Source organism: Rhinoraja longicauda, chromosome 7 (assembly GCF_053455715.1).
Source record: "Rhinoraja longicauda isolate Sanriku21f chromosome 7, sRhiLon1.1, whole genome shotgun sequence".
NCBI lineage: Eukaryota > Metazoa > Chordata > Chondrichthyes > Rajiformes > Arhynchobatidae > Rhinoraja > Rhinoraja longicauda.
This window is the reverse complement of record NC_135959.1, coordinates 27796813-27819586: the sequence shown is the minus strand read 5'-3', so window position 1 is coordinate 27819586 and position 22774 is coordinate 27796813. Positions and strand designations below refer to the sequence as shown.

The window sequence follows — 22774 nt, the reverse complement described above, 5'->3', positions numbered from 1 at the left end:
CACAATTTGGATCTATCGATCACCTGCCAGCTTTAGTCCCACTCCTTCTGCTCGCCTCTGTCGACCACTCTACTCATCAGTCTAAAGAAGGGTCCCAATCCTATCTATTTCCCTTGACAGTTGCTGGCTGACCACTGTGCCTCCAGCATTTTGCTTTTTGCTCTTCTGTCATCTTGTGCATCCAACTTAAAACCAGCTCATCTGCTTTCTTCAAGGACTTAAGTCATAGAGCGTAGAAACAAGCCTTCCAGCCCATCGATTCTGCACAAAGCAGCAACCATTGTACACTAATCCTGTATTAATCCCTTTTTTTATTCAACACATTTTCTTCAACTCCCCCAGATTCCGCCAGTCACCTGCACAGTCAGGGCAATTTACAGTGACCAAAGAACATTATTATTGCCGTTTTAAAATTGCACAAATGAATAAAACAAAGGCTTATCAATTACCGTTCCTGGAACCTTCTGTCTTAGCACAGTATGACAATAGAAGCAAGAAACCTAATCAATTTCTAATCATATACAATAGAATTTACATGTGAATGTGCTGTGGAAAATTATTCTAGTCTCTGGCTTGTTGGGAATGGGGAAGGGTTGTACAAAAGCAGAGAATTGAATATTCTGATGTAGTTTTATTATTTTAATTAACACACATTGCTAATTAAATTTTTAAAAATCCCCATCGAGTACCTGAATGGTGTTTGCTTTATGAAATCAAACATTGGATCATTGAAACATATCTTTCCTTTGTGCACTGCAAGCTTACGATTTGTTTTAACTATTTCCCACACCTGCTGCTTACAACTAATTTTTCATCGCTACAATTCTGTCTCCTTTGCAGTTGTAAAAAAAAAAGAAATCAAAGGGAAATTTTCAACAGGCCACATCTGACAAAATTTAATCTATGACTGGTTTCAAACTTACTTGAAGGCAGAACCCCAAAACTGTTTGATGGCTCATGCCCATTTCATTTCTATCTTTGATGCTTTGAGAATTGTTTTGGCTACACACAGAACAGCTTTAGTAGAACTGCAAGCATCTTTTCCTGACACCCACACTTCAGTATTATTCCCAGCTGAGATGCTGCACACATCTGCTTGGATCACACATACTGACTTTTACCACCAAGAATCAAACACAACTGACAATGTTTACTTTGATATCACAAATAAAAAAAGGTGAAGCCCATTTTGATCCACTTTATGAAATTATGTAACAATGTGCATGTTACACAATTTTTTGATACATCTATAAAGGACTCCTGGGATTTCATACATTGAGTCTGAAACAAATTTCTTTCCTGGGAACTTATTATTTTTAAACTGTCAACATCAGGCAGCAAATGGAAATTATTACAGTCTTTAAAAATATATATTTACAGGCTGTCAATAATGTAACACACAGGTTCCATTTTTTAGACGTCAATAAATTGATTTCGTGCATAAGTTGGAAAATGCACAAAAATCACTTGATATTGTATCACCAATTTTTGGAAATGAATGGCAGCACATAAGAGGGACTAGAAAGAACAATTATTAAAAATGGAGAGAAGAGGAAATGAGTACTTCCGTTCACAGCAGCAATTGTATGCACACATCGATCTTACAGGTATTAATATAATTATATTATGGTAGCTCATTTTTATGTACAGTTGGCCATAAGATGGGCATTGTGACTTGTATGCTTCATTGGTTGCACACTTAGATCAACTATAAGGCAATGTGAAATTACTGAAGTGTAGGTCAAATGGTGTTGTGTTGAAAGATGTAGGGTTCTGAACCCATGCATCACCATGCAGAACTGAAAACTTCCTGAAAAGATGCTACTAACATATGGAGGCTCTAGATTCATTACATTTGGGAACTACAATGTTTAGCTTAAAATGAAAATTTCCACAGAATCCTTTGTGAATAAGGTTGAGGGGGCTTTTTAAATTTTTTATTAAAGTACGAAAGGGCATTTGGTTTTAGTGGAGCAATAGTGGGAAGAGAAGAAAGCAGAATGCAAAGGAACACTGGAGACTATGCACCAAGTGGTCACCTAATCATGCCAAAATCCAAAATGATTCTTTATGACTCTGATTAAACCTATATGAGCCAAGATGAAAGGCATAGCTGGCTGATGACTGGATGAATCCCCTTGCTGCTGAAGTAATTCTGGCTCCCTTAGGGCAAATTAAGGGGAGACTTAATAGTTACGAAAAAATTATGGATTTAAATAAATAAAAGGCGAGTTGTTTCCATTGGCAGATAATTCAAGGACCATGGAACACAGATTCAAAGTGATAAACATAATATGTAAAGTTGGGGGAAAGAGGGGGGATGGGAGTGATAAAAAACTATTTGCTGTGAGTGCCTAGAATCTGCAACTCACTGCCCGTAGAGTGAAACAGAGTCAATCAGGACTTTGAAGAGGGCACTGTAAAGGGACTTGAGAAGAAATAATCTTTAGAGCTACGGGAAAATGGAAGATGGTTGTAATTGAATACGGAGTTAGTATGGATGTAATAGACTGAATGGTCCCGTTCTGCAAAATCTTGTGACTAGGTTGAATAAATGCAGTACTTCAGTCACTACCAAAACAAAATGCTCTTTCATGCTTTTTTTGTTTAATTGCCCTCTCTACCTTGCTCACAGTCTTTCTAACATTGGAGTTTCACAAACTCCGGGAAAAACATGTTCAGCAAAACTGTTTTTAAGAGACTGTTATTAAAAACTGCTTCAGTCACAAAGAAATCACTCAGAAATACTTTGCATAGGTAACCTTTTTGTGTTGAATCCTCCGGAAAATTCTTCTCATTTTCTCCTGATTGAGGAAGCTGCAAAATTGGCACAAAGTAGATATATTTTAATTAATTATCCCACAGATTAAGCAAAGAAAACATACTAAAATTTGGGGAATAAAAGGAACAGATTTAACAAGTTACATGCATGGCGTGTGTACATTTATTATAACCTTTATAATGCACTGGGAACAACTTGTAACCTTTGAATACGCCTCAAGAATTCTTAATTAAGTGCTGTATCATGGAGCTTTAAGTCACTATTATCTGTTTTGTTGATCACTGAGACAGATTCAGCCATGGTCCCTTGCACTGCACATGCGATAGATCAGTGGCCCATGCAGAAGGTTGTGCTTCAGAAATTTGAAACTGCACACTTCAATGGAACTAAAGTTTAGGAGCACAGCACAGTGTGCAGTTGCCAGGACAGTAATATAAGTGACAGAAGATGAATTTCTACCACAATATCATTTTGAGCAAACACAAAAAACAAATGCCACAGACAAAAATATCCAATAACTATTAACATTCATCTACGATGTTTCCTTCCTGATATATTTTTTGAATGTTAGTTTTATGTGGCTTCAAAATCCCAAGTGGAATGGTAGCCAGCTAACTAGCCTCTTTTCAAGTCTCCAATTATATCAGAACAAGCAACCAAAGGATCTTTGGCGTGCAATATTAATCCTTCCACTCAGTAACTCTGCATCAAGGCCTTCAACATTTACTGGCACTGACATAATCTGGAGTTTGAAGTATTAAAGTTGACATACAGTGCATTCAGAAAGTATTCAGACCCCTTCACTTTTTCCACATTTTGTTACGTTACAGCCTTATTTTAAAATGGATTAAATTCATTTTTATCATCAATCCACACACAATACCCTAAAATAAAAACGCGAAAACAGGTGTTTAGAAATTTTTGCAAAGTAATTAAAAATAAATAATTGAAATATCACATTTACATAAGTATTCAGACCCTTTACTCAGTATTTTGTTGAGGCACCTTTGGCAGCAATTACAGCCTCAAGTCTTCTTGGGTATGACGCTACAAGCTTGGCACACCTGTATTTGGGTAATTTCTCCCATTCTTTGCAGATCCTCTCAAGCTCTGTCAGGTTGGATGGGGAGCGTCGATGCACAGCTATTTTCAGGTCCCTCCAGAGATGTTCAATCAGGTTCAAGTCCAGGCTCTTGCTGGGCCACTCAAGGACATTCACAGATTTGTCACAAAACCACTGCTGCGTTGTCTTGGCTGTGTGCTTAGGGTCGTTGTCCTGTTGGAAGGTGAACCTCCGCCCCAGTCTGAGGTCCAGAATGCTCTGGAGCAGGTTTTCATCAAGGATCTCTCTGTACTTTGCTCCGTTCATCTTTCCCTCAAGCCTGACTAGTCTCCCAGTTCCTGCCGCTGAAAAACATCCCCACAGCATGATGCTGCAACCACCATGCTTCACCGTAGGTATGGTATTGGCCAGGTGATGAGCAGTGCCGCTTGGCATTCAGGCCAAAGAGTTTAATCTTGGTTTCATCAGACCAGAGAATCTTGTTTCTCATGGTCTGAGAGTCCTTTAGGTGCCTTTTGGCAAACTCCACGTGGGCTGTCATGTGCCTTTTACTGAGGAGTGGTTTCCGTCTGGCCACTTTACCATAAAGGCCTGATTGGTGGAGTGGTGCAAATATAGTTGTCCTTCTGGAAGGTTCTCCCATCTTCACAGAGAAAGTCTGGAGCTCTGTCAGAGTGACCATCGGGTTCATGGTCACCTCCCTGACCAAGGCCCTTCTCCGATTGCTCAGTTTGGCCAGGCGGCCAGCTCTATGAAGAGTCCTGGTGGTTCCAAAGTTCTTCCATTTAAGAATGACGGGGGCCACTGTGCTCTACGGGACCTGCAATGCTGCAGAAATTGTTTTATACCCTTTCTCAGATCTGTGTCTCGACACAATCCTGTATCGGTCTACGGACAATTCCTTTGTCTTCGTGGCTTGGTTTTTGCTCTGACATGCACTGTCAACTGTGGGACCTTATATAGACTGGTGTGTGCCTTTCAAAATCATGACCAATCAATTTAATTTACCACTGGTGGACTCCAAGTTGTCGAAACATCTCAAGGTTAATCAATGGAAACAGGATGAACCAAAGCTCATTTTGAGTGTCATAGCAAAGGGTCTGAATACTTATGTAAATGTGATATTTCAGTTATTTATTTTTAATTACTTTGTAAAAATTTCTAAGCACCTGTTTTTGCTTCTTCATTCTGGGTTATTGTGTGTAGATTGATGATTAAAAAAATGAATTTAATCCATTTTAAAATAAGGCTGTAACATAAGAAAATGTGGAAAAAGTGAATGGGTCTGAATACTTTCTGAGTGCACTGTATTTGAAACATAAGATTCTGAAATAGCTCAGCACAGTAAATGTCCAGACGTTGTTCCCCTTGGTTCGAAAATTTGGAATTAAAGGGCTTGGTCCGAAGAGTTAAAAGAGTTGGGACTGAGATTAGGAAGTTTTTCTTTACTTAGGAAATTAATTTTTAGGCCATGGATGTTTGTTGTTGAGTTCATTCAAGATAGATATCAGTGTCGGAGAAGCGGGAGATGGTAATTGCGTAGGGAAACGGTGGTTGAGATAGATCAGCCCAATCTTGTCAAATGGCAGAGCAAGATCAAGCAGCCATATCTTGTTCTGCTCCTTTCATACAATGATCTTCTTAGGCCAGTTGTGACCCCATGCAATTTAATTTTTTTTTTGATTCTACAACTGACTTTTGTTCAATGAAATTTAAAATGATGCGTGCATATTTTAAGGTCGGATATGGAGAAGCACGAAAACAGGCACCATCGACACCAATCACACACAAATCCAATTTACATTCTTCCCACATTCTCATCAACTTCTTTCAGGTTCGAACGCTTACCTACACGACAGCGACAATTTACAATGCCAATTAACCCACATTTTCCTGATACCAGCAAACTCATTTCAGTATGTTGAATATAATACAAAACCACCTTCACAGTGACCTACATCTGATAGTTGATTGAAGGGTTGACTTCTGCTGGTCATCATGGTTGGTCCCGTAGTTTCCCACCGAATAGGTTCATTGGAGATGCTGTATTTCATTTCACTTGCACCTGTAATTTTTTTTCCAAAGAATGAAAGATCTGTGAGATTTACGTGAACTAATAATACCCCTTCAGTACTCCTGCTAAAGTTATGGGGGGGGGGGGGGGGGGGGGGGAGATGAGTGACAAACTGAATGCTATTAACATGAAGCCAAACAAGAATAAAAGTTAGGAGCAAATAAAATTCCCATACAGGCAATGACACCAAATAACTGTATCCGTCATAGCTCAATAAAAAGATCCCATTACATTTTCCAATCATCGCTATCTCCCTCATCAGAAAATCACCCTCCTGGTCTGATATATCATCCTAACCTGTAAATATCTCATTCTCCTTCATCGCCACTAAAACCCAACCTTGTGAGCAACAACAGTGCGGAAGCAACGCCGTCAGAAGTACTGCAGCAGTTTAAGACTACCCACCACCGGCAGGGAATTATGGGATGGGTAGTAAATGTCTCGCACACCCCACATTCCACATCTGTATACACGTATCAAACTGGATTTAAAATTCCTAACAAATTTAAAGTGGCGCTTGGCGACTGGGAATGGAATTCACAAACAACTTTCTCCACATAACTTTAACAAAGAATTTCAACTGCTATGGCGACGACCTCCATTTTCTTGGTAATCTTCAGTTAGTTTAAATTAGAATAAAGGGAGGGGAGGGGGGGGAGAGGGTGTAGAGGAAAGGAATGATACAAAGTGTGTGGTAACTCTGCAGGTCAGGCAGCGTCTCTGCAGCATATGGATTGGCAGCATTTTGAATCGGGCCACTTCATCAGACTAATTGTAGTAGTGGACTGAGAAGAGGGGGTGGGGGTCAGGGACAAGGTACTGCAAGCGATAGGTGAATACAGATGGGGGGGGGGGGGGAGGGGGTTCACTAGCGGAAGGGTGGACAAATACCAGAGAAGAAAAGATGATAAAAGGGGGTACGGTAAGGTGAAAAGTAAATTGTGAACCCAGAGGGAGGGATATAGGTGGAAGGAGACAGTTGGTTTAAATGGGAATAAAGGGAAAAAAAGATGTCAAGGAATGAAAAGATGCAAAATGCTGGAGTAACTTTGTTGGGGCAGCAGATATGCAGCATATGGATTGGAGCCGTTTCGGATCGGGCCCCTTCTTCAGACTAATTGTAGTAGGAAGTAGGAATCAGAGAAAAGAGGTAGAGGTGGAACAACGCCTGGCAAGTGATAGGTGGATACAGATGAGGGTGGGTTTATTGACAGGTGTGTAGATAAAGATCAGGGATGATAAGAAGACAAATAGGTGCAAGATATTGTGACTCTAAGGGAAGGGATATAGATGGAAGGAAAGGGGGAAGAGGCAAGACAGCGGGTGAAAGGGGTGTGTGATGAGATAGCGCAGGGGGATGAATGGGGAGGTGAGGGAGAAGGGGAGGGGTTGATACCTAACACTGGAGAATTCAATGTTGATACCTTTGGTTTGGGTTGTGAAGGAGAATATGTTTGGAGAATGCAAAAACAAATAAATCTGCACTGGTGTTAACTTATATATCAACACTTCATAATAACTGTATCTCCGAATACTTTCGACAACCCATCAATTAGCTTAGAAGTGAGATCATCATATGTCAACAGTCTCTCGCCAGATTTGTAATTGGGAAATACAAATAATGTAATGACCAGAATCAGCAAATAAAGTTTGTGTTACATGTCTAATTACAGTGTTCAGACATACCACAACTGGAAACCTGTATCATCAACCTGACTCCATGCAAGAGACAGCTTCGTAACATTGTTTTTCCTAAATATCTATACAGAGTGTGCCCAGACTGAGATACTTGTCAGCACTTGGGATAATCAAGGTGAATTATAACAGTGTGTTTAAGTGGTGGGTGTGATTCCTCCAGACAGAAAAGAATAGAGGGATATCAAAAATGACTAGACATGGTAGGGTGGGAGAAGGTGAGTGAACAACACAGACATTCTGCGCAAAGTAGCCTGTTTAGTTTAATTTGGAGATACAGTGCGGAAACAGGCCCTTCAGTACACCGAGTCCGCTCCCACCAGGGATCCCCGCACACATCAACATTATCCTACACACACTAGGGACAATTTACACGCCAATTAACCTACATACCTGTACGTCATTGGAGCGTGGGAGGAAACAGCAGATCGCGAAGAAAACCCACGCAGTCACGGGGAGAACGCATAAACTCCGTACAGACAACTCCCGTGGTCGGGATCGAACCCGGGACTCCAGCGCTACAAACGACGTAAGGCAGCAACTCTACCGCTGCGCCACCTTGTTAGATCAATGTTTGCAAATATTTCTGTTTAAATATTTCCACGATTTCTGTTTAGTGGGGCACACATTTCATTCACTGGATACAAATGATAGTTAGTCCATCCTTAACTATCTCCGCAAGGCCAAGAACAGTTAAAAGTCAACTATATTGATGGGTCAAGACAGAACAGGTAAGGATGGCCGAACTTTACCCGTAGCATCATATGCAAGATGTCCTCTTGATTCAGATGGAACCACTGAAAGGGCATGGCATTTGCAACTGTATAACCTTTGCAATTTATAGGCAACCACTGATGCTAATTATTATGGGAAATGCAATGAATGTGCGCAAATGGATTATAAGCTCCATGTAGAAACTTTAGATCAACCTGTCTTTAAGGTCCCAGATATGGGATACAGCGTATGTTAAGGTATATAATCGTGATATTAAAAGACAGTAGAAAAATCTCTGCTCATCTGAAACTGAAACGTGGAGGCAACACATCCTCTCCAAAACAATATTGCAAATGAGCCTGCTGAATCTAAGGTAAACACAAAATGGTGGAGTAACTCAGTGGGTCAGGCAGCATCTCGGGAGAGAAGGAATGGGTGACGCTTCAGGTCGAGACCCTTCTTCAGACTGATCATCCCAGTGCCAAATCTAAGGACAGTTTTACTTTGAAAAATGCCCCAATGAAAACACTCAACAAATTTCCCCAAAAAAATCTGTTGGCAGTGAATGCCGTCATTGTCAATAATAGATGTTGATTTGCCTTGTTAACCATTGACCCATTAACTCGAGTATTAATAACAATGAATCTCAGTGGAGTCTTAGGGATTGTTTTTGCACTTTTGTACATGTATTTATTCAGGACACACATCTATTAGTTGAATAAATGGAAAGGATCAAGTGGAATCAAAACTTACTGTTATTTTCATATTTTCTGACTTCCATGTTCAAATTTCCAGTTTTTCTTGCATCTTCCAAGGCTTCTAACCAAGCCTGATGGTCCATGTTGGCTACATTATTGCCATTGATTGTACTTATTTCATCCCCCACTTCCAGCTGACAATATTCTGCTGGTCCTCCTGCCCGAAAACAACACATATGAAAGGCATAGCCGCATTGCTGCAGACTTTTATAAAAATTCAGTTATAAAAGTAACTTTTTTTTTTACACAAATAAGCTTCTGAGGCAGACACTAACATAACGTTTTAAGAGACATTTGGACAGATACATGAATAGGCTAGGTTTAGAGGGTGAGAGGCCAAATGTGGGCAGGTGGGACCACTGTAGAAGGGGCATGTTTGTTATCGTGGGCAAGTTGGACCGAAGGGCCTGTTTCCAAGCTGTATTCATCTATGACTCGATGACTGTTTTTTTTGTTGTAAAATATGCAAAGTTACTTGTCTAGGCTTCTCTAAAACAACAGGTGCACCTCCTGACAATCTGTAATTAATTGGAGCAGTTTGTGCAAATGTATTTGGCATCTTCAATTCCCCTGCTTGTGTCATTCAGCTTTCATGGTTAATTTACAGAGCATAGGTTTCTTTCCAAAACTCGATGTCAAAATGTGTATAGAAGTTCATCCGTCCATTAAGGCGACATTGTACATTAAGTACAGGAGCACCATCTGCAGATTCCTCTACAAGGCACACACCATTTTCATTCAGAGATGTTTTATTCGGTCATGCGCGATCCTTCAATCATTATCACGGGCAAAATCTGGTCTTTCCTGTTCTTTAATATTTTACGGCAAATTTGTCAACTTTCAACTCTACGAGAATGCATCAAGAGTTAAAATCATCCATTGAGTTTGTATCAGTTGTGATTTATCCCAAAACCACTTACATCCCAAGTACCATTTGGCTGCTGGCCAAATGCTGGTAAATGGACATGATGTACCGGAGGACCCACTTCTGTACTGCAGGACTCTATGAATATGATTCTATGACCCAGCATACTAGTTAGAATTCATAGACCACTAAATTCTGTGGCATTGCTCTAATGTTGAGGTTGAGAGGCTGTTCTGGCCCACAAAACTGAAAATATGAGGACATGGGAACAGGGTGGCTGGTGAGCACTTGGGCAGGACCAAGCCAAGAATGATAATGCTCCAATACCACCAAGGCTCTTTCTCGAAAGGCACAGACTAGTGATTTCCACCTTCTCCATCAGATCTTCACAGAGACACCACGACATGTGCGCCTCAAGTCACGGCGACCCTTTGCCATGCAGGCCCACGAGCTGCTTTGTACAACACTTGACACTTCCAAGGCCACCTGGGTCAAGACGAGATGGAGAGACCAGTGGAAGTCAGTGGAACCATCTAGGCTACACCGCTACATCGGTGAACCCATGGACGTCCCTGGCCAGGACCTGCCCCGAAAGCAGTGGATAACCCTCAATCGCTTGAGTACAGGCGTCGGACGCTATGGAGTAGCGATGGTGGGGTCTCGTGGACAGTGGCTTCTGCGAGTGTGGGGACCCAACACAGACAGTGGAGCACGTAGTCACCAGTTGCCCCAAATACCGGCCACCGAATGGTGAACGAGGTCTGATTGACCTGGACAATGACACGTTGGCCTGGCTCGCCTCAACGGAGCTGCAGGTCTAAAAGACATAGGACAGCAGAAGAAGACCACCAAGGAAATAATGATAAACAAGGTTAACTCATTATCTCATGGTGGCTGTGGTTTTGGAATTCATCATTCAAAATGAATTTAGTAACCATTTGGTCATGCACTAGGATAAATGATCATAGCCGTCATGGGTGTGTGAAAAGCAACATGTTGTTGGAATGGGCTTGCAGGCAGAATGCAATATTCTTCGGCACGATATCCTGCCTTCTTTGGAGTGCAGTGAATGGATGGCTACAATAGGCGAGTATAAATCAGCAGCATTCACTGAGGTGACTCAAAGGAGATATGTCACATGGCTTCAGACAAGAGTGAATATAGTAACTTGTGTAGAAAGTTGGTTAAAAGAACCAAATATATCCAAGAGCAAAATACTGCAGATACCTGAAATCTAATTTTTTAAAAGCTCAGAAAATGCTGGGAATACTCAACAGGTCAGGCAGGGTCTGTGGAGAGAGAAATTGAGCTGATGTTTCAGCTTGATGACCTTTCATTAGGCCTGTTCTGACGAAGGATCAAAGTGACGTGAAACTTTAATTCTGTTTTCTCAACTTGACGAAAAAGCACGAACATTGGGAAGGGAGGGGGAGAGGCCAATGAACAGCAAAGGAAAAAGATATTTGAATCCAAAAAAATATTCAGGATATGTAGTTTAATAGAATGATGGTGTGCCTAGTACAGCTGAACCATACTGAATGGATTAAGGATTGATTGGAGCACTTTTTCAAGGATATTCTGTCAGGAGGTCCAAAAGGTTCAAATAAAAAATTGTTTAAAATGCATATCAGAGCTGGATGGAATCCTAAACATACAAATTGGGATCTATACTTGAACAAAAATAAAGACATTATAGCTGAAGGCGTCATGAACAAAATTGGTGATGGTTTAAGTTCAATGTGCAGTACTGTATGTCTTGTTGTTGAAAAGCCAGAATATCAACCATGAGAGCCTTTAATTATGAGGAGACCTTCAAGATATCAGGGCTGTTTCCATGCGAGCCAAAAGAGCTGCAAGGTTTCGTTTTTAATTCTTGTTGAGGCCTGATAAGAGTGACTTCAGACTATTTCTTCTATTTGGAGACATGGCAGTATTTGCTATCTCTTTAAAATGGCCACTAAAAGCACAAGGAGACAGTGGCAAAAATTTAGTATTGCGCTATTAGGCTAGACAGTCGTTAAATCAGAAACCACAGCATTTATTCAAAGTAAACAGATGACCACTTCAAATGACAAAATGATGCATTGTAATAAGGAACAGAGCACACAAGGCAATATGCTGCAGTTTGGATCATCTGGCAAAGCTGGTACTAAGAGCTGGTTCTATGATTTCTCATGATTTAAAACAAAACCCAGTGTATACAGGTGGTAGAATGATTCCCACTTCATCTGCACCAATTTAATTTCTAATTAGTATTTCATATTTAATTTTGGACAATATAATTCATAAAGTTACTTTGTAATTAAAACTGGCAGCACTTGCTCCCCATTCTCACATTTGGCATTGCAATCTGCTCAATAAAGCCACAATCATTAAAAGAGTCAATTAAGAGAGAAAAATAACATGCCATCCTTCTATCTCTTCCTGCCACCTCAAAAGCGTCATGAAGATATCAACCCAAGTTTCCAGCACAGGAAGCTTTGGAGTACAACAATATTTAGACAGCCATGGCAAATAATGTCCTTTGAGGGCTCAAGTATCAATTCAGTTGTACAATAATGAAGGCTGCCAGTGACCTCTCTGTAGAACGAGGGGGGGTGGCCCATTTAATTTACTCTCATTTTATGCATAGCTGCACTGAACAGACATATTCCTCAGGCGATCATCTCTCATTTTCTGGTCAATAGATTATCATTTCTGCAAGACCTTCAGCAATTAACTAGACCAATCTACTCGAGTGTTTAAATGTCAGAGGGAACAACACAGTAAATATATTAACCAGCATGTCAATTTGTCTGCACTACCTTACCTCAGAATGTAACTTGCAACATGCAGTCTGACTAAATATAACTGTAAATCAAAAATAACTCTGAGGCAACATGCAGAAATATATGTAAATATTTTTAAAAGGCTGTATATAGTTGATGGAAATTGTCACTTCTAAAAGCATCACAATTAAACTTGCACAAGCACTTAATCTGCCAATAAAACATCACATTTTATGAATCATTCCTATTGGAAAGATTTCCTACATGTCAAAATACAGGTGAAATTTAGTTTTGCCTGGTTTCCCTTGTTAATTAGCTTTGTTAAATTCTACACACATTGAATTCTACATGAGAGTGACCTTCTGACCATCACATCATAAATCATTCATGGTCATCAATTAAATACCAGCATGACTGCTGCTAACAAGAGATGTGAAATCCAGATACACAGGATTCCAGCACAAAGATAATACCAACATGTACGAGCAAAATTTAAAACAAAATGAAGTACCTCTTTCAATCGACTTGACAGTCACACCGGTGGCAGTCCAATCAGTTGTGAATCCAAAGTCTTGATTACTGTTCGGTTTCTGATTAATAACTATGCGTGTTTCACTGTACGGCCTCTACAAAAATATTAAAAATAATTTAACATTTCTGTTAACAATCTCATAAAGTAGTCAAATTAATATTTTCCATAACACCCACAACCATCCAGAGTCAGACCGGCATGTCTGAAGATTCTTTGGAAAAGGGCTTGGATGAATCAGTTCGAAGGCGCTAAAAAAAACTATTCCCAAATGACAAAGCCTAGTTTCTGGTTGCTATTTTCCCTGTTACAGACACTCAGTGGATATAAAAGCTGTCAGTGGATATAAAAACTCAGTTAGACAAAACTGGTTTTGCCGTGCTTTTTAGAAATTTAGTTAGCTGCATCTGCCTTTGTGTATCACACGATATCACACTGTGGTTAATTAGTCAAAGAGTTTTCTTTAAAGCGTGTCCTTGTGTGAGCAGTGAAGGAGGACGATCGCATTACCAGACAGACCTTAAACATCCACAGTAACCTACTTCTCAGGCCTACCTGTCGCATGGCTGCTGTGGTAACCGTGTCTGTGGGCTGGCTTGTTTCCTTTGTAAAATAATTCATTGTTGCAGAGTTGGACGTGGTGTCAGCCTTTGACGCATGAGGAAAGTTGTTTTCGCTGAGAGATGGCATCCTTGCTTCTTCCTCTTCTTCCCCCTCCTCCTCATTACTACTCATTAAAGAACTGCCCTGTGATTGGTCATCATTCTCCAGTTTTGAGGAATAGTTGCTCCTTGGATACATATCACTTTCTTCGTTGGAAGAAACATTGTTCCTCATGTGTAAGTCATTCTCTGGTTTGGAGGCAAGAGTAATCTCCTCAGACCTCTTTTCCTCAGTTTTCAAGAAAGGACTGAGCCATCTGCCTCCCTCTGACTCTTTTCTCGCGAGCTCACCACTTTCCATTGGTGTTGCAGATTCAGACTTGAAGGGAAAGCTCGAGGGTGCCTGGAAATGTTTTGAACCATTCACATCTCCATTATATTTTGGTTGCTCATCCCGCTGCTGAAAAGGAAGCAAACCAGTATTTCAGATAATATTTCCGAGCACTTATCAACACACAACTATTATAGACTCGTTACTGACTGTTGATGTACAAATTGGAATCCTAGATCCATACAGTATATCAATCAGTATGACATTACTCTAATGACAATGAACAATGAAATTAATGAAGATGGACACAAAATGCTGGAGTAACTCAGCAAATCAGGCAACATCTCTGGAGAAAAGGAATAAGCAACGTTTTGGATCGAGACATTCTTCAGACAGAGTCAAGGGAGAGGGAAACTAGAGGTATGAAAAGATACAGAACAAATCAGAGCCAATGGAATTAATGATCTTGCTCCTCCCCTCCTCTCCCTATGCTTATTCCACGCTATAGCTTTTGTGAGCTGTAATTAATGTCTGAAATTCTATTCAAAGCAACGGATCTAAATTTCAGAACCAGAGTACTAATCTTGACTGCAATACCTTTCAGATGGCTATTCAACATTAGGGGAACTTCACAAGACTTGACACCAATATCTAAAAGTCCATTTTCAGACAGGCCTCACAACAAAAAAACAATTACAGAAACAATTCGTGCTATTTTATCTTTCCCGAATCCAAGCTCCACACAAAAACCCCAATTGTGAAATAATTGTTAAGGCCATACAATAGTAACAAATAGCATACATTTAATCCATTGATTCACTGACTATTTTATGTGGAATATCGCCAATCCGACTTCCCAGACGAGAATTCAAAACAAAATTAAACTAAAAACACTGGTAAGCAATCCCATGAACAGGAGAGGATTGTCACACAAGACGTCTTTTTAGGCCAAATGCCAACTATGGAACCAGCCAAAGGCATATATCAACATCCAGGATATTAGTTAATCATAGCAAAAGAGTGTACACGATTTGTATTGAATTGCACATGTTTGTAATCTACAGCTCAGATTGTGGGGTAGAGAGACTTAAAGATGACAGTTGGACAGATTTTATACACCATCATCTTTGAGACAAGATCACTAAAATAATGACTAAATTAAGTTGGCTCCTCCAGTAAGCTCTATTTTTATCCATGCATGGAATGTAGGACAAATCATACCGCTCTGTCTTAACAGAAACAAATTGAGTCATTACCAACCTGGTGCCTCCCAGAATGAGAAGTCAAGACACACACACTCATATTCTCTTTGATACATATTAAGTTATCAAGTTTACAAGAGAGTATATTGTCATCCAATCCCAGATTATGCAGACTAGGTAAACACAGCAAAAATTCAAGTTGCATCAAATACTGCAGCTGCTGCCAACCAGACATATTTTTCCCTGATCTTAAAGTAATCTCTTTCTTGCTTTGTCATTTCTGTGCAGACTTGAGACCTCTCTACTTATGAGGACACATCTTTTACTCAACTCACAATCTGAAAAGGGGTTCCGACTCAAAACATCACCCATCAATGTTCTCCGGGGATGCCGCCTGACCCACTGTGCTACACCAGCAATTTGTGTCTTTTATAGACAATAGACAATACGTGCAGGAGTAGGCCATTCGGCCCTTTGAGCCAGCACCGCCATTCAATGTGATCATGGCTGATCATTCTCAATCAGTACCCCGTTCCTGCCTTCTCCCCATCCCCCTAACTCCGCTATACTTAAGAGCTCTATCTAGCTCTCTCTTTTCTTTACTCAATGCCTAGATAAACTCCCTCTCACACACAAATAAATACAGAAGCCTGAATACAGCAGACTGAAGAAGAGCCTGGACCCGATATGTCCCCTGTCCTTTATCTCCAGAGATGCTGCCTGACCCGTTGAGTTACTCCAGCACTTTGTGTCTACAGAGGCCGTCTTTCCATGTTTTAGACACAGAGCTTATCCTGTTCTTTTGGTAAAAGATCCCACTGATGCACAGAGAATAATAGAGGAAGCCCGAATACTAGATCTTGCCAATAAATATTAGGCCTCTGGGGGTGAAGGGGAAGATCTAGTGTCAGCTCTGGAGCATAACACATTGTTATCTGGGAGTCTACCTGGCCTATCAACAAATCCTGACCAACAAATTGGCAGGAGTTTGAAGGGGAAAGTCACCACTTGCCTAGGGAATTGGACTGGGCAGTTCAAAGCCATTCCCTATCGTGGAATGAACATAGAACATAGAAGATAAAATAGGATTAAAACTAATCATATTATGATCACTACTAATCATATTATGATCACTTGATGAATCATAAGGTCATAAGGAATAGGAGTAGATTAGGCCATTCGGCCCATCCGCCATTCAATCATGACTGATCTATCTCTCCCTTCTAAGCCCATTCTCCTCATAACCTCTGATACCACAAATAGTGGTCATGAACCAAGAACGAGCATTGATGTTATTATACAGCCCAGTCACTTTCACCCGGATTCCTACTTTTATGAGCAAGTTAGAAAGTTGTCGACTGACTAAGGGCGGCATAATGGTGAAATGGTAGAGACCCAGGTTCGATCCTAACTATAGGTGCTGTCTGTATGGAATTTGTACGGCCTCCCTGTAACCGCATGGGTCATCTCTGGGTGTCTAGTTTCCTCCCACACTCTAAAGACGTACAGGTTTGTAGGTTAATTGGCTTCTGTAAATTGTCCCTAGTGTGTGTAGTAGGATAGTGCTGGTGTACAGAGTGATCGCTGGTCGGCACGGACTCGGTGAGCTGGAGGGCCTGTTTCCACACCACAGCTCTAAAGTCTAAAGTAAAGACATGGGATAATTCATTTTTTTCTTAAAATGTTTAGTATTCAGTATTCCAATTGAGAATGGCAGTCAGTCTCTGGAGGAAGTTCATACCAAAATTGTAATCCCACCAATGACAATGTTTTACTGTCTTAAGGCCATGCAGAGTGTTTGTGGGGCGAGGATTTGCAGTACGCTCGTGCACCCTAATCCCCCAGCAGGTGCATAACAACCTAGAGATTCCACCTGCAGGCATATGTGGGCCATCATAGAGAGAGCCAAAATCTGGTTATGGGCTGAGAACATGGATGCCCTACTTGCACTTGTTCCACATAGAGCTGGAAGATGGTAGGATGCCATCAGCAATAATCACAGTTGGGACACTAGGCTTGAAGATAAGGAAACCCACCATGCCAAGAAGAAATGTGGTCTCACACACCACGAAGTGTGTGTTGTTACCTAACCAGGCTGGCACCAGCTGGGTCAAAGTTGCTGATTGAAGCTGGGCCTCTCACTACTTCAATCACCTCTTGAAAATCACCTCATGCAAGCACATGTTCCTGAATTGTTCAGTCAAAATTTAACTGTGCATGTTCCATATTAACTTCCATTAACCAAACTGGCACAGAAGATAAGGTGAGGCCAGCAAAGGTCAGCCATTCAATATGATCCCAGGAATGAGTAGGTTAACCTACGATGAGCATTTGTCGGCACTGGGCCTATACTCGCTGGAGTTTAGAAGAATGAGGGGGGACCTCATTGAACCATACAGAATAGTGAAAGACTTCGATAGAGTGGATGTGGAGAGGATGGTTTCACTAGTGGGAGAGTCTATGACTAGAAGTCATAGCCTCAGAATTAAAAGACGTTCTTTTTCGAAGGAGATTAGAAATTTCTTTAGTCAGAGGGTGATGAATCTGCGGAATTCTTTGCCACAGAAGGCTATGGAGGCCAAGTCAATGGATATTTTTAAGGCAGAGATAGATAGAATATTGATTCACAAAATGCTGGAGTACCTCAGCAGGTCAGGCAGCATCTCAGGAGAGAAGGAATGGATGACGTTTTGGGTCGAGACCCTTCTTCAGACTGATGTCAGGGGGGCGGGACAAAGGAAGGATATAGGTGGAGACAGGAAGATAGAGGGAGATCTGAATATTGATTAGTACGTATCAAAGGTTATGGGGAGAAGGCAGGAGAATGGGGTTAGGAGGGAGAGATAGATCAGCCATGATTGAATGGCGGGGTTACACTTGATGGGCTGATAGGCCTAATTTTAGTCCTATCACTTATGTTGCAAGGAGGGGCTTATTACACAGGCTGCTTATGTTCACTCTCCGTGTCTTCACTCTCGAGCGCCAGCTGGAGCCATCACCGCCAACAGGTTTAAGATCTGGCAGAGAGGAAGGTTCCCAGTGATGGGTACTCTGCTCGTCTGCCTCACTTCAGCTTTGGGGATCTGTGTTGGAGCTTATTACACGCAGCAGTCCTTTGCATTTCACATGCTCTCATGTTGCCTACAATTTCTGAGCCCGAAAAAGCGGGCCTTATATTTCAAGCAAGTGTTGCAGTCTCTTTGCCAGTATCCAAAGGGATTGCTCTTTGTATTCTGAACTTCAGTTCTAAGGTTTGGTCACCCAGTGCATAAGCGGGCACAAGGACACGAGAAAAATCGGAGCAGGTGTAGTTCACCTCAAACCTGCCATTCAATATGATCATGGCTACCTGCTCATTCCTGGGATTGTATTGAATGGCTGACCTATGCTGGCCTCAACTTATCGTCTGTGCCAGTCTGGTTAATGGAAGATAATATGGAACATGCACAGTTAAATCTTGACTGAACTCCAACTCAGAAGAAAATGGGTCAATCCAGACAGCTCAATTAGTTTAACCAGCACAGCGACATAACGTGAAATATGATTTCAACACTCATACACTTCGTTATATTTCGACTCGTTCGTATTTCATCCGACAGAGGAGAAAAGCACCTTCTGCCTCTCCCACACCTGGCAAGGTTGTAGATATCCACCCATCCATATTCTTGCTGCATTCAGAGATATGGTAACACAAGTGTTAAAAGCCATAAGCAAGGGGAACTGAACCGATATGCACGTTCCTTAACTTGACATGCTCCATTGAAATAAAATGATAAACTGGCTGAAGGCAACGAAAGGCTGATTTAAAATTGAGCCCATGTGCCAAAAATAGAAGAGCACATTTAAAAATATGTTATTCTTGTGACTGTCGTCCATGTTCTCAATATTTCACTTGGTGCTGGTAAAGCTTTACTCGGGGTTTTCTAAGGCAACATGGCATTGAAAAAAATTAAATGCTTGATTATGTGGAGCAGTGCAGTTTGTCCCCAGTTGCCGGACAACACACTGGCCCCTGGCAGCCACCAATGCCAAAGTCATTGCTCTGTGTTTCGAGCCAACTCCAGTGAGTTCAAAATCCACAGCAAGGTGTGAAATAACCTGGCTTCCTTGAAGTTTTCACCGTCAAAGAGACAGCTTGCTTTTGGGAGGAGTGCGGACTTGTGGATTAACACGTTTAGGAGATGGGCAACAGGAGGCTTCTCTGTTTCACAATGGCACAAAATCTCTCAGAAGCTTGGGGCATCAATGTTAAAGTGCAGTGTAAATGCACATGTAACAAATATCCCCTTTGGAGACGTAGCTCAGAAGAAGGCCCTTCGGCCCACTGGGTCCATACCAACTATCAACCACCCACTTACTACAATCCTATATCAATTCTGTGGAGAAAGGAACTGCAGATGATGGTTTATACAGAAGATAGACACACAATGCTGGAGTATCTCAGTGTGTTAAGCAGCATCTCTGGAGAAAAAGGATGGGTGACATTTTGCGTTGGGACCCTTCATCAGACTTGCACTATTTCACTAATTCTATTTTATTCACCACATATTTTAAATCAACTTCCCACAGATTCTACCAGCCACCTACATACTGGGGGAAATTTACAATGGTCAATAAACCTACCACATCTTTGGGCTGTGGGGAGAAAGCAGGGCACCCGGAGGATACTTCTATGGTAACAAGCACAATGTGCAAATTCCACACACAGAGTGCCCGAGGTCAGGACTGTATCCAGGTCCCTCGCGCTGTGAGGTCTCGCCTCTATTAGCTGCACCTCCATACTGTCCCCATTGTCCAAAAAATAACATAACCCAAAAGTTGAAATGCAAACAATTGTCGCAGTTAGTGGAGCAGCACCAGTGACCCGGGTTCAATCTTGACTTCAGATGCTGCCCGTGAAGTGTTTTCATATTCTGCGATCTCGTGGGTTTCCCCCGCTTAGATTTTTTTTTTTAGATTTAGAGATACAGCGCGGAAACAGGCCCTTCGGCCCACCGAGTCCGCGCCGCCCAGCGATCCCCGTACACTAACACTATCCTACACACACTAGGGACAATTTTTACATATTACCCAGTCAATTAACCTACATACCTGTACGTCTTTGGAGTGTGGGCGGAAACCGAAGATCTCGGAGAAAACTCACGCAGGTCACGGGGAGAACGTACAAACTCCTTACAGACGGCGGCCGTAGTCAGGATCGAACCCGAGTCTTCGGCGCTGCATTCGCTTGTAAGGCAGCAACTCTACCGCTGCCCCACCACCGACCGCTTACTCGTTTCTTTCCACATCCCAAAGGTGTGCGGGATGGTATGTTAACTGGCCATTGCCCCGAGTGTGAAGGTGAGTGGTAGAATCTGGGGGAGTTGATGTGAATGTGGGAGGCTTGATTGTAATCATGTACAGTCCTTCCGCTGACTGGTTAGCACGCAACTAAAAGCTTTTCACTGTGCCTCGGTACACATGACAATAAACTAAACTGAAGTAAAGTAAACAAAACGGAAGGAGAACAGGTTACAGGGAAATTATTGTGCGAACAAGACAGATCTGTGAACTACCAAGGATCTAATGAACTGAATGGCTTCTTCAATGCCGTATGGAAAAATGGAAACTCGGCAAGCTGATGTAGATAGATGCAGCAGTCAAGGATGGAAACAATTATGCCATTTTTGACAAAGGGTCAGCATGTAAAAAATTAATTTATCCGTTCCCTTTGCAAGTGCTTCTCAAATTTAATATTTGCCAGCAATTTTTGCCCCTGCTTTAAATATTAAAATAGGATAGATTCAGATACAATGGCCACATGAAAACATCTTTGCATAATCTTAATCCCAGAAATTAAAATTGGTTGCATTAAGTCTGGTAATTCTTGGCTTCCAAAAACGCCCTAAATTCTCCAGCTACTCTTGTTTTGAATACTGACAATTAAATATCAAGAGCATTTTTTCAAAACAGGAGCAAAGAAGTAAAAAAGGTACAAGTTTCTCAAATTTTACTCTGTGAAAGCTAACCGGAAGGCTGAGAGTAATCTATATGGCTATTAAATTACAGATCCAAAGGAGACTGGTTTATTATTGATAAAAAAAATGAAGGATCATGTAACTCGAAACCTTCAATGTCTGAAGGAAAAATGACACCATACCAATACACTTAATTAAAACAGCAGCAACCCCAAAACAGCTTAATCAAAATAAAAGTTTGTGAAGAATGACTTACGGCGTATGTCCTTGTGAGCGAGACCTTTTTAGGTTGTGTACCATAGGATCTCGGGGCAACCACAGGAGCAATTCTTGGCGCACCAGGTCTTTGATAATTCCTAGGCAGCGAACTTGAAACCCGAGTCTGGTCAGCTTTATGGTCCACTGAATGGCGTACATACAAGGGAAGTGTGCTTTGCCCTTCTGACATATTGTTGACGGTGTTTTTCAATTCTGGTGCTGGCTGTCTTCCTGGAGCTGGTGCTGAGGATACAGGCTCACGTTTCTGGAAGGTGAAAGGGGTTTCAGTTGCCACTGTGTGACTTCTTTCGGACAATCGCTGCCGGGGTTTTCTTTCTTCTACAAACACTTCTTCATCAGAGGAGTTCAGCTTTCTGTAGTCAGTTTGGTTGCCACTGGATGGATCTTGCTGTCTGAGCTCCCTGTGTGGGATGGTGGAGTAAAAAGAATGAGAGAAAGAGCAAAAATACTAATTAGATTAATGTCGAAGCTGAGATGATAAGTAGGTGTGGTCTGTAAAAGTATTCAGTTAGGTTGTAACTTGTATACAGTGGGATACTGTAGAAAAATTCTTGCAAACTGCAAAGCCAGCGCTTCAAGATAATTAGTGTCATATTTCAATCCTTGGCCCCACGAGAGGAACTAGAATACACAACGAATTGCATTTGCTGTTAGTCTTAATTATTCCGTATCATTTGTACAACTCCCTCAACTTTCTACACATTTTGAATTCAAAGCATAACTTGAAGCTTTCACAAGTAGTAAAGCCCAAATGTGACCACACATTTCCATTCCGTCTGTTGTGCTTTTTTGACTGATGACGAGAAAATATTAATACACAATGAAACATTCCACAATGTCCTTGACATTTTACTAAAGTCACAATTTGCCCGTTAATTGATATAAATGTTGCTGCTTAATGTCACTTTATTAAATAACTCCTGATGCACACGCATCATTTTCTTTTCAGAACCTATCTTGTACAATGAGTTGAATCAAAAAATGTCCATGTTTTTTTTTCTAAACTAAAACCATCCTAACCGACTCCTAAAGGGAAAAAAACAGTGATATTTCACTTGTGTTACCCATCTTCCTCCAAGTTACCATATTCCATGAAAAAATGTGCAAAGCATCTTAGCCACACTTGGACTTCATTTTTGAGACAAATACTTGGAA

General features: G+C 41.2%; 1 protein-coding gene across 2 annotated transcripts in view; it reads right to left on the bottom strand.

Annotated features, from left to right (window-relative positions):
* The window catches only part of LOC144595159 (LIM domain only protein 7-like), a 210896-nt gene that overhangs the window by 29275 nt on the left and 158847 nt on the right, over window positions 1-22774 (bottom strand). For both annotated transcript variants that reach the window (XM_078402296.1, XM_078402297.1), the window contains exons 12-17: window positions 21597-22020; window positions 13804-14310; window positions 13231-13345; window positions 9082-9243; window positions 5804-5910; window positions 2763-2817 (exon numbers count right to left, since the gene is read on the bottom strand). In XM_078402296.1, coding sequence (XP_078258422.1) covers window positions 2763-2817; window positions 5804-5910; window positions 9082-9243; window positions 13231-13345; window positions 13804-14310; window positions 21597-22020 — 1370 coding nt within the window. The remainder of the gene's footprint in view (window positions 1-2762; window positions 2818-5803; window positions 5911-9081; window positions 9244-13230; window positions 13346-13803; window positions 14311-21596; window positions 22021-22774) is intronic.